Source organism: Balaenoptera musculus, chromosome 7, assembly GCF_009873245.2.
Source record: "Balaenoptera musculus isolate JJ_BM4_2016_0621 chromosome 7, mBalMus1.pri.v3, whole genome shotgun sequence".
Classification (NCBI taxonomy): domain Eukaryota; kingdom Metazoa; phylum Chordata; class Mammalia; order Artiodactyla; family Balaenopteridae; genus Balaenoptera; species Balaenoptera musculus.
The window spans coordinates 90017050-90030477 of record NC_045791.1 but is presented as its reverse complement, the minus strand read 5'-3'; the positions used below and the strand labels follow the sequence as shown (position 1 = coordinate 90030477).

At 34.9% G+C, this 13428-nt stretch overlaps 1 protein-coding gene across 1 annotated transcript in view; it reads right to left on the bottom strand.

Annotated features, from left to right (window-relative positions):
- SPAG16 (sperm associated antigen 16) overlaps window positions 1-13428 on the bottom strand; it is a 905158-nt gene that overhangs the window by 469274 nt on the left and 422456 nt on the right. Inside the window, exon 11 of the mRNA XM_036858792.1 lies at window positions 6149-6292. Coding sequence (XP_036714687.1) covers window positions 6149-6292 — 144 coding nt within the window. The remainder of the gene's footprint in view (window positions 1-6148; window positions 6293-13428) is intronic.

Below are 13428 nucleotides of genomic sequence, written 5' to 3'. Positions count from 1 at the left end.
ACCCATTTACTCACAAATTCATAAATCAGCTTATAAGGGTAGAAGTTATGTTTAACAGGATGCTGTCAGCTCTGTTTCTGTCTCAGGCAGTGAGATCAGGAAAAAAAATGCAGCACTGTGAAATTGTTTAAACCACTAATCCCAACTACTTTCATTTTATAGAGATATCTGGGAAGATACATGCTGTTTCACGTAATAAGCTGTGGTCATATCAAAGAAAATGCAACCTCAAGTACCAGAGAACTGGACATTGTATTTACATTCAAAACCATGTTACTGTCATTGAGCAGTCCTCCTTTATGAGGTAAAGACCAAATGATGTATTATTAAGGTAGTGTAGCGTATGTTTTATTGATCTGTTAATATTAACCCGGAGATCGATATACAACTCTGTTTCAATTGCCCAAAGCTAGTCTAAATGGGCCAACAATAATAATACATGCCTGTGGACAGAGCAGGTCAAACATTACGTGCTTTACTTTCCTCAAAAACAACAAAAATATTTTATTTTTAAATGCTTTTTATTTCAAAAAGTAATTTTTTTGGTGTTTCTAGCCAATTATTTTCCTTCTAGAACCTAAAAAAAAAGGAAATATGCAGAATTCTTTCTCTCTTCTGTAAAAGCAAAATACGATGAGCTTCTTGGTACAATTTTTAAAGAGACACATTTTTAAGGGCTAAGGACAGATGAGTAACATACATCTTTTTGCATTAATTATATTTGTTTTTCAGTTTATAAATGATTTTATTTTTAACTTGGTAAGACCTTCAGACATGATCCTCAAATGTTTCATGGTTTGAGAGCATTCTTCTAATTCTAGCTTGCTGTAACCCAGACATCACAATATAGTCTTTCCTTCCTAACCCACTGTGTTCAAGGCTACGAGTTTTATAAAAATTTCTGATCTAAGTTCTCAACATACCTATCAATGAATAAAAAATAATAATAGGTAACATTTCTTGAGCATATGGGTGCCAGGCAACAGAACTTGTGTTTTTCATATATGATAGAATTTAGCCTTCATAATTAACCCACAAAGTAGATATCATTATTACATCCATTTTGCAGACAAGAAAACTGACAAGACTAGCAAAGGTGAAGGTAGGATTCTAATTTGGGCAACCTGAAACTCTGATTCCATGTTTTAGCAGTTTAGAGCATGACGTCTACCTTGCACAGGATTATGCTTAAGGTTCCTGCTTTTTGGCATTGTACATTTCATTCTTTCAACAGTGCAAAGGCAGCACCAATGCACATTCTCTGCATTGCTCCACCCCTTCATCATTTTCAGCAACCAATGAATCACTTTCAACAGCCAGTTCATCAGTCTACCCAGTAAATGCAAAGGGTGCTTTACCTTACCACTGTATGATCGCCATCTAGTGGCAAATATGTAATAATAGATGGTTCTACAGTGATTAGTTACCCATGTCATTCCTAAAAAAGTGTCTTGATTCACAAATTCTACTAAGGAACTTAAAAACTTAGATGCAATCAAAACCAATTGTACTGTAAACAATAGATGACAATGATTTAGTTATGTGTATAGTGTTATTTTAAAAGAATACAGCCTTTGCAGTAAGAGTTTTAAATTGCCTTCAATTTGTAGAGTCTGTATAATATTTGTATAGTGTTTATAGTTAAAAGTTTTCCACATACATTTTATTTTTTAACTTATAAATATGTTATAAAATTTCAATGTTGAAAATATTTTAATAAAATATAACCATTATCATTAGGAAAAAAAAAATGTGGCTAACCTTTATTGAGAATAAATACCAACTGGACAAGTAACAATGCTTGCATAGCTACCGAAGGCTTAGACAAAGAGGCCTTGCTTCTATTTGGATTTTAGGTATTTTTGCCTGTTTGGTTTTATGTTCCCCACTTTGCTCTATTACCCGTGAATACCCATTCCTCGTCTGACCCATCCGACTCCATGGCATCCAGACTCTACACTCACCTGCCAGACCTTCTTAGTTCCCAGCTGTTCCAAAAGCCATTCTCCTTGTCAATTCCAACACATGGGGCTTAATAATATTTGCAAACATCTGTGTCTTAAGTATAGATGCTAGATTTTTACCCAACAACTTGAAAGTAACTTTGAATGTTAACTATTAGTATAATTTATAATATGATGTCCTCATAGTTGGATCACTTACCTATTCCATGCTTTTCAAGTACAAATCTTACTTGGTCATTGCATACTGCTCTTTTTAAACATACAACGGAATTCCATTTTCTGCATTCTCTTTAAAAGTTTTGCATCTATAACTGTGAAAAGGGCCTAGAGTTGTGGCAGGGGTACTACACTTGCCCAATCTAAAATTATGTTTTTGCTATGTTTGTGAAACCAGTAATAAAATTTCATTTTTTTCTTGTCCTCAGAAAATTCAATGAACCTAAAAATTAACTAATTTATCTTGTTTTTTTTTAAATAAAGTTTTTAAAACTCAGTCATAAAACTTCAGAAGATGGGAATGAAAAGCAGATCTTCTAGAACTCAGTTTCTTCCACTGTTATTAATCTATTCTGGGTTTCTGCTCCATCTTGATTCAATATTGGTAATGCTTATTTTCATAGAAATCTATTATTTTATCAAGAATTCCAAACATATATATATATTTTTATCTCTGTATTTGTGGTTTTAACTCTTTCCAAATTGCTAAGGTTAATATTTCTGTTTCCTACATGTATTTTTTCTTTTTTTGAGTTATCTACTTATTTCAATATTATAGTTCCTTATTTTATTATTTTTTCTTGAAAACAAACTTTTGGATTAATATAAATGTACTCTTTTTATTCTAATTCATTCATTTCTACTTTTCACTTATCCATTCTTTGCTTTTCTATATTTGTTGACCAGTTGTACTTTTTAATTTAAATTCATAATTCACTTATTTTCTTTTTTTTCATTTAAAAATAAAACTGTCAAAGTGATGAATTTTACTCTGAACACAGTTCTGGTTACATCTCGTAAGTTTGATAAGTATTGTGTTTGGGACTCTTTATCAACTAGGTAATAACCGTTTATAGTTCTCTGACCCAATATTCATTTATTTACTTTTTAATAATTCAGATTTCATTATATTTCAGTTATTGATTTATTTTCTTTTACTACTGAATCTTGCTCACAACCTTTAGTTTGTATATTTGTTATTCTGAAGAATTCATTTATGTTAAATTTGTGGTTTAAGAGTTATATATTTTTAAAAACCTAACAATGAATGATTTCAAAGAATCTACAATCTCTCTTCATAAAGTATAAAGTTCAATATATAATACTAAATACACTTGCTATTTTATTAATTTCTCTAATTCCACTGTAACTTTGTTTACTTGACATATTAAAAACTGATATACTTTGAAGTCTTTGACTCTGATGACTATACTTTCGTCAGAATTTTCTTTTATTTATGAGCTTTGTTTTACATATTTCAACATCATATTATCTGATCCTCAAGTGATATTTAGTTAACCCTCCCAGTTTAACTTTTTTCTGTTAGTCCTCTTTTGCCTGATATTAATATTATTATGCCAGTTGTGTTTGTCGTTTATGTATTGAAGGTGTCCGTTATGACAAGGGAAATAAGACAACTAAGACTGATTTGGGTCACTCAGTGTATATACCACTGTCATATCACGTGGGTTAGATCCCCAAAAGAAATCTGAATTATGTCACTGTGGCAGGAGACACAGTGGCTCGAATGTCATAGTAATCAGGAATACATACAACTGGAAGTTACAGAAAACACTCAACTAGGAACAATTGCAATTAAAAATAAAGTAAAGAAAATGTAAGAGTTTATTTTTCTACGTGAAGAGCAGAGGAATTAGGCAGGTGTCACATTATAATGTGTCTACTCTGGACCTCATCCAAGGGAGCAGAATCAAGCTAATCACAAAGATGGGCTCTGAGGAAGACTATGACTGCATTTATTAATCAAAGCTCCAACTGCAGATTAAAGTGTCATATTTGAATCAAATTTATTTTATGTTTGATTCTTTGATTATAGATGAGTATATAAATAGGAAAGATATTATCTTTAACAATAAATTATTTTTTTACCAACCAAATTACCTAAGCAAAAATAAAAATCAAATATCACAAATTTAAGTTTCAGAAACAACTTTTAAGGCATAAATATTATGTATGTATACATATGCATATATGATATATATTATAGTCCATAATGTATGGTCTTCGGTGTTGATTTACATACAGTAAGCATTATAAAATGTCTGAGGCCTGAAATATAAACTCCTTCAGAACCGATCTCTACTCCAAATAAAAAAGAGCTTTTTTGTTGTTGTTTCTAATAATCGTTTATTATTTTCACCAATTCTACAAATGGAACACTTGCTATTCATTATCTCTTACTTAAAACACATATAGCTAAATGTATTTTCTCCCATTATTTTTATCCCACATGCACTAGAAAAAAAGGAGTGTGGCTGCATTTTACTAAAATTCTGCCAAAGAAAGTACTGAATGTAAATTCATACTATGAGTGAATAATAATGTATTTCACCTCATTTTAATTTCAGTAATTGACTGGGAAAACCGGAAGATCTATTAAAAGGACCATGTGCTGGTCAAACACTAATGAGAAAATTTCAGAGTCACGGGTTGTCATGGTGACAGGGTATTATAGAAATCTGATTAGTATGCCCAGCAGCTACAGAAGTGATAGGCTACTCTTCTAATTGTGTTGTCTCTGCTTGCAAGATGGGCTTTATGTTCCTGAGACATGAGAGGCAGTGCAGATTCGTTTATCCACATACCAGATACAGAACACATTACATGTTCAAAAATTAAATTCAAACATCTAGTACCAAAGATAAAATTATATTTTAAAAACATTTTCAAAAATTAAAATTAAAAAATTAGTTTACTCTTCTCATGAACACACAAATTTCTGAACAATTTAGTTATTTTTATTTCAATCTAATTTCATTGACATTCATACTAAGGATAAGACAAAGGTGGTTTAAGAAAAAAACGTCTTGTGAAAACAAAAAATAAATAAATCAATAATGTCCTCCTAAGACCAAAATTTCCCAATGGAATGGTTGAGAAGTTGCACTAAGGACTATGCATCTCCAAGAGTAGTTAGACCAGAGACTGTTAGAAAGAGCCAGATACAGCCAGATGCTTAACAAATGTGAAGCATAATGTTGAATAAGAGAAGACAGTTGGGATTAGGGATAGCAGCTGACCACAAGCAACTGTGGGCAGAGCTTCCTGCCACCAGAATAATGTATATGTGTGTTTAACAATGTCTTTCCTTCTGTGCCCCGGTTCTTTTGGTACAAAAATTCAGTGAATCCTGAAAATTACAGGGCTCATTGCTTTCTGTTCTGCTTTATTTTCTTTAATGTCTTGAGTATCATTGAAAGTTTTAAAGAAATTGATCACTGACTCCTGATCCTTTTTGGTAGAAAACTTAATTCTAAAAGGAAATCATGCAAGATTAACACAGGCAAAGTAAACATTGATATGCATTATTGAAATTCATGTGCCTTTTCAGAGCTTACGAGTACAAGGAGCATTTCTAATGCTTGTCCTGGGAAGCTTATCACTCTTTTTAAACGCATCAGCATGTGGACTACGTTTTACATGTACTAAATATCAAAAGCAATCAATCTAAAGTCAATATAAGGAAAGCCAAAGGAGCATTTATCTAGACATTTCAAAATTCAGTGGAAGAGGTGGGGTTGCAGAGAGAAAAGTGGCAGTACAAAGTTTCAAGTTTCATTTATACAAGACGAGAGAGTCCTAGAGATCTGTACAGCACAGAGCCTACAGCAAATGATACTTACTGAATACTTAAAAAATTGCTAAGAAGGTAGATCTTACGTTAAGTGTTTTCATAATGATGATGATGATGATAAAATAAAGTGGATGGGAAGAAACTTTTGGAGATGATAGATATGTTTATGGTATAGACTGTAGTGATGATTTCAAGGATGTATACTTAACTCCAAACTTATCAGGTTGTATACATTAAATATGTACACCTATTCACACTTCAATAAAGTGGTTTAAGAAAAATAAATAAATAAAAGCCAGCAGAGTGAAGACACAGTGTAAACAAGTGCATTCCTGGAGAGATCAGGCTGTCTCTGGGAGTTGTGTGTACTGACCTGGGGTGGAAGCAGCAATCCGAAAGCCAGTCGGTGTGGCCCAATCCTGTGAGAAGCACATTGCCTTTGGGGAGCCCCACCACCTTCCAGACACGGTCCTCCCCACAGGAGACGAGGATGTCTTTGTGGGGGTGCGTGGCGATGCTACACAGGGAAAGAGAAGAAAAAGTAGTTATGGGGAGGTAACAGTGAATGGTTTCATACTGGGAACAAATGAAACGTCAGGGATTATCCATTTCAGCCAGGCAGGACAGCTTACTCGGAATGCTGGCTCAGAAGCCAGAAGAGCCAGGTTCGACGTCCTGGCTATAGCTCTAGCTCATGGCTTCTTGAATGCCATCAATCTAATTAACTTCACTGGATCTCAGATTCCTCATTTGAAAAATGGGATGGTTGATTTAGGTGAATGCTCATGTCTAATTCTGGTTTGAAACAATAATTCTGTTTTTTATCTTTCAGGGAGGAAAAGTTATGCCAATGAAAATTTGGTGTTAGGATATTTGGACCAGTAGCCATGCTTATTATATAAAAGCAAACTTCTTTTCAGACTATAGTATATCTTAAATCAGGCATTATCCAGGAAAAGGTCATGAATCATAACCACATTATCATAGCTCTATAATAAATTCTATAAATGAAACATTAACTCCATGGTCCACTATCTACACAAAGAAAAGGAGCTCAAATTCTGCACTAATATGTCACTTAAATTTGCTTCAGTCAATGCACAGTACACAAATTACAGTAATGAATTCAGGATGCAAAAGACAATTCCCACTCTCTAAAGGCATAGAGGGAATTGAGAAAGAAGTATGTAAAATTAATGATTAACACATTGAGCAGTATTATTTGAACCAGACTATGATCATTGTGGCTGTTTATTTATTTATTGAAGCTAATCCATTCTAAAATCAAGAGTCTCAAAGGTTAATGCCTGATATTTTATCTATGGCAATGCTTTAATCTTATTTATACAGCGTTTCATGTACAATGTAATGGGAACGAATGTGCCCAATGTTAAGTACCTATTAAAATACCAGCCTAAATATTAGCAACAAATTGTTCAGCTTCAACATAGCCATCTCAAATCAAAGACATAATGCATTTACTTGCCTATATAGTGAAGTGAAACAAATAATGACTTAAAAAATAAGAATTACACATTCATTTCTCCCACAGTCCATTCTATGAATGGCACTGTTCCCTTCTTCTGCAAAAAAGACTTTAGGAAATCAACTTCCCAAAGAAATCATGGTCTGGGTCCATACCTACATGAGGAACTCCAGGGCTTACATGAGAGCAAAACTTTTCTCCTTATGGATCCCTTCCAATAATACCATTAAATCCCAGAATTTTGAGCTGAAAAATCATGTCCTTCCATTAGACCTATCCAGTTTTGGAAATCTGCTGGGGTCAGTGTTGGAACTGTTCAACTCACAGGCATGTTAACTATTATGAGCAGGGCCTTCTTTCTAGTGAAACAGTTTCCCTTTTCTCTAGCACTTTGCTGCTCAAAATAAGCATAGTAGAAGGGAAATTATTCATTTTGTAATTCATCATAATGTTGGTTTGTGACTTTCAGAAGGCCAGTTCAGGAAAGGAATTTATTACAGCTCAAACTGGGGAGAGGATACATTTATAGAACTTAATTAGAAGAAAAATATGATGAGAGGTAAAAAAATGTCATATTGAAATGAATTCTATATTCAAACACACCTAAGAAGGCAAACCAAACCCTTGAAGCTACTGAGTATGATGTATGTTAGCTCACAGCTTTCCGGGCAGACACATGCACACTTGACTAGATGATAAATTACCCTCTTTACGTGAAGATAACTAAAATCATTGATGTCTTTACGAACTTTGAAAGAAAAGTTTCCAAAATGACTTTTGTGGGGGAAGCTACTTGTAGAAGTTAAGGAAAAAAAGATAAACACAAACCTATTGTTGGTTAATCAGTTTTGGAAGTGTTTTTCCAGACTCTTCTGAACCCTTCTACTTTGAGGGCCCCTCCATAACACCCGAACTTCCCGAGAACTGATCATACTAATCACACTCTCAGGTTTCTCTATGCATATATTTCTTCTCTAACATTACATAGGACTTTTTTTCCTAATTGTTCTGGACCAGTTTCAGTCAAACACTGATATTTTATTCTTTAAAAAGTATAATTTACATCATCTATGAAATGGTCTTTAAGTGATTAGAAATATTTCCAGCGTGTATAGAAGGGAATTTAATGCTCTCGTAAGAATCAATTAACAAGTACTTGTTTCTGAGTTAGTCACAGAATAAGTGCACCAGCAAAGACTGGGTCATAGTGATAAAGATCCCCAGTCAAGAATTGCAGATTCTGATTCCGATCATCCCCTGTGGGAGATGATCAAGATGGAGAACACAGGTCAGGGGCCACGGACCAGAAATATTCCCCCAGATACAGAAGTTTAGTGAAGTTGAGTGTCATTATCAACTCCATAATGAGGCACTGGTGTCTGAAATCCTCCTCCTTCTCTCCATCATCAATTAACAATAATAATATCCAACATTGTTTGAAAACTAAATGTGCATCAGAATTTGTACTAAATCCTTAATTCTCACAGCAAGTAGAAAGAAAGCTCACGAGGGCAAGGGTTTATGTCTGTTTGTTTGTTGTGTACTTGCTGTATACTCACCCCCAACAGTGGCTGGGATATATTAGCTATTCAGTTCATACTTGTCGTATGTCTGACGGGGGGGACTTACTTCAGTACAGTTAGTTTTATTATATTATGACTAAGTAAACAGAGGTTGCGACATTATGTAAATTGCTCAAGTTTGATAATAGATGGAGGCTGACTTTGAATCCAGGATGGTCTGAATTTGAGGATCATGAATTTAGACATTTTTACTTAGTGTCAGTCTTTCATAGTTTATTATTTATATGTGTGTACTGTAAATATCAATAATTCTTGTAACAGAGATGGGAGATATCATTCCCAGTAAATGTTTAAGTCATTTAATCATTATTAAGTCCTGAGTTAAAGAACACATCTAGGAATTTTCAGTGTATATATCAGAGCTGGGTACCACCTGACATAACAGTCTTAAAAAGAGGACCCTACTCTTTACAATAAAATGCTCTGGTCCTATAAGAGAAACCCTATAAGAGTAGCACCCCTTGTACATTCTGACCTACAAAGGCTTTTGTGCTAGTATACTACATGTTGCACTTAATAAACTCATTAATTTGTTCTCTTGTGCTAATATTATGAGCCTTGTATTATACTTTAAGTTATCAGAGGGCATTAATGTTTTATTCACCTATTTTCATACAGCACTCTTCAAAGAATAAATAAATATTCTCTGTAAAGAAAAGATAAAGCATAAATGTAGAAGGATATTTAATAAGCATTGATTCCATGGGCATTTAATTCATTGAGAATTTTCCCAGTATATTCAGGCCTCAACTTTCATCATTCTATTTATCTCTAAATCAGTCTTTTAAAGAAGTTGAAAAGTGGGAGAAATAACTTACAATTTATAGGAGTCAGTTCCTGACCTCCAAATGGCATACATTAACACATTTAATGGTCATAATGCCCCAATGAGTTAGGTCTATTATTATTCCCATTTTGCAGATAGGGAAACTGGGACACAGAGAGGTTAAATGATCTACTCAAGGTCATAAAGCCAGGAAGTGGCAGAGGGAGGACATGAATTTGAGCAGACTGTCTCCAGAGTCCATGTCTCTCTGGAAAGTGAGCTCAGAACCTCAACCCTTTCCTTTTTTTAGATAACATTGGAGAAGAAGCCAAGCTGAAGATTGTCTTATTTTTATCTAGGGAATTTACTGAGATGCATCTTGAAATTCAAAAACACTGATAATTTTTTTTGTCATTTTTCTAATGATGTGTGAAAGGTTTTAACTATTGTCACTTATTTTCTGGAAGTTGGGCACTGGTTAGGTTCAGAGTGGTGGAGAAATAGATCAAAGTTGATTGGAAAAAAAAGTACTTATGATCTAAAGCTGAGGTTGGACAACATTTTCTTAAAGGGCCAGAGAGTAAGTATTTTAGGCTTATAGACCATATGGTCTCTGCCATAACTACGTAACTCTCCTTTTCACAAATAAGGAGGGAATACTAAAACTGACCCATAAGGGTATTATGCTGTGAGGATAAGTTGGTATATGTAAAGTGGTTGGAACAACATCTAAGCATGGTCAGCTTTCCATAAATATTAGCTATTATTATTATTATTGAACATTATTGCACTTCATTGTAACCTGGCCCTTCATGTAAACTTCTATAATCTACACATGCCTCTTTTAAAGATCACAGGTAGTAAATTTAGTCCTTAAAATTGTAAATATTTAGAGAAAAATGATGTTTCCATGTGGTTTTGATAGACACCAGACATTGCTGCACTTTATTTGATATTAAATCCTCTGACAAAAATGTAGGACCCACACATAATACTTTCACACATGAACATAAGGAAACTTTGTAGTGGTCTCTTTCATAATGCGGTTTTTAGTAATGTATTGCGGGAAACAGTGGACAATATGTACACACTGACCCTTCTCCCTGCCTTCATGCACACAGGCAGCATCAAGTAGTTGCTGGTCACTGGGGATGGCCTCTGCAAGGCCCTGGTCATACTGAGATGAAGACAACACAGTTCCTCTCCTCAAGTTCTGTCCACAAATAGGTATCCCTCTTCTAACTAATCATAAAATGATGTTCCTTCTCAAAGATGTCTTCCTGAAGTTCTAATTAATAAGAATAATGAGTTCTTACTTAATATCTTCCTGGCACCTGCCCTAAGTGCCACAGAGTCATTTTACTTTAAACTTTGAATATAACCTTTCTGCTTCCCTTTAACTTACTATTAATTATAATTGCAAGATTCAAAGACAAAGGCCCTGTCACCTCATTCCTAAGTTAATAAGCTTGTGACTAGGGTGAAAATAGTACAGGAAAATATCTTAAGGATTCAAAAAAAGAAACTGTGGGTGAATACTAGTCCTGCTTCTTAATCAAGTCATGTCCTGATGAAGCATCCATAAAACGTTTTGTTAAACAATATACCAGGCATGTTACATAAAATATTATGTTCTATCAGAGATTTTCTCTCCTTTATAATAGGACACATCCCTTATAATAGACCACGTGATATACACTTCAGAAGCTCTCCTCTCTAATTGAAATTGTTCTTTCCAGTAGTGGCGTTACACAAGGATATTTTGGAGGGACTGTGTGGGGGTGTATGGTGAACACTATTAATTATCAACAGAGTCACTGACATAAGTGCCACTGTTAGACTTTTCAAAGAGACTATTAATCTAAAAAAAGATTGTCACAAGAAAGACTAATTAGATACCCCTGTCTTCACTTTAGGTTATTCAGCATTGTAAATGCTTCCTTCTCTTCAGTTCACAGGCTCTAATTATTTCCAACACAGAAGATGCTCAGTGGGTTGAAAATGAATCAATATCAAAATGTGAGCCCTGTGAACACTGGGTGACCACTATCTACTCGTCCTTAATGATAGCACACAGTCACACACTGCATATGCTTTTATCCAGCTGACCAGAACAAAAATATACAAAACATCTGTTGTATACAGACTGTTGCTCAGCTAATAACTGCATCTTGTATTTGGGTATGCATCAGGATTTACAAAGCACTCTAACATGCAACTTTTACTCTTTATTTCAACACATATGGATTAAGAGCCTACGATGCAGTATGCAAAACAGACAGGAGCAGGACTCTCAGGGAGCTTACGTGTGAATGTGGGGAAACACAGCAACAATCAAATGACTGAGCAGAATAGCCTAGCAATGAGAAAAACCTAACAAAGTGATATGACAATGATTTGTAGGAGAATGTTATTTTTTGTTGTTGTTGTTGTTGCGGAGCACGGGCTCTAGGCACGCGGGCTTCAGTAGTTGTGGCTCGCAGGCTCAGTAGTTGTGGCACACGGGCTTAGTTGCTCCGCGGCATGTGGGATCTTCCCAGCCCAGGGCTCGAACCCGTGTCCCCTGCGTTGGCAGGTGGATTCGTAACCACTGCACCATCAGGGAAGCCCCGAGAATGTTATTTTTGATGAGGTGGTTACCAGAGTCCTCACTGAAGACATGACATTCTAGCCAAGATCAGAATGACAAGAAGGAAGAAGCATTTTTAGGACAATTTAGGGGCAGGTGGTTTCAGGCACAGGTGACTGCACCTGCAAAAGTGCTAAGGCTCAAAGGAGTTGGTGTATTCAAGGGACAGAAGGAAGGCCAGGGTGACTACAGAGAGAGGCAAGGACTGTGTTGAGGATGGATGAGAGCAGGTGGAAAGCAAGGACCAGATCATATGGGGCCTCACAGGCTGAGAAAAAAAGACTGGAATTTATCCTAACATCACTGAATAGTTTTAAGTAGGAGACCGATATATGAATGATAATTATTTAAAAGATCTCTCCAGCTCCTGTGTGGAAAATGAGAAAGTGGGGAGCAAGAGGAAAAAAAACAAAACAGTAGCTAGGAGTATACAGTAGTAACTTAAGTATAATGGCTTTAGATCCATTTAACACACAGCTGCTCGTCATTATGAAAGGTGTCGCTTTAGTATATTAATATTTTTTGCCATTATCCTCAGGAACAGTCAACTCATAGTTCTTCTCACTAATAAAGAATATTAAATTATTAAGTGTACCTTAAAAAAGTGCCAAAGTAAAATGGATTAAAAGCCATAAAACAAATGTGTACACAAAACAATGAAAAAATCTGTCAAAATAAGATATCAGGTCCCATTCTTTTTCAGAAGTCAGCTAAGAAAATGTGAAAATATGAAATATTAATACTTCCTGGGCACTTTAAGTTTAAAAATGTAATATTATAGATTTTATTCAAGACTATATAGGCTTTATATTGTCAGGATCTGGAAAGTAGTACCTACCTTTCATTTTTATTAAATAGGTGAGGCATTTTCACAGTTTGTGGCATTATTAATAATGCCCCAGGGGGTAGTTAGTCATAAAGGCTAACACTTCCTTTTTATTTTTCTTGTCCAGTGTTCTTCCAACCTCATACGTACAGTAAATTTGGAGTCGGGTAGGGTACCAAATAGTCTTCCCCTTGCCTTGCTGCGTGGCTGGTAGTTCTAATCCTAATCATGGGCAAGGGAAGAGGCAGGCAAGACTGTAAGTGTGTCCTGGCTCATCTCTAGGGCAATACTATTTTTGTTACCTCTTCTATATACTTATATAAATGCTCCATTGAAATTTGTAGATTTGTATTTTTATAAGAA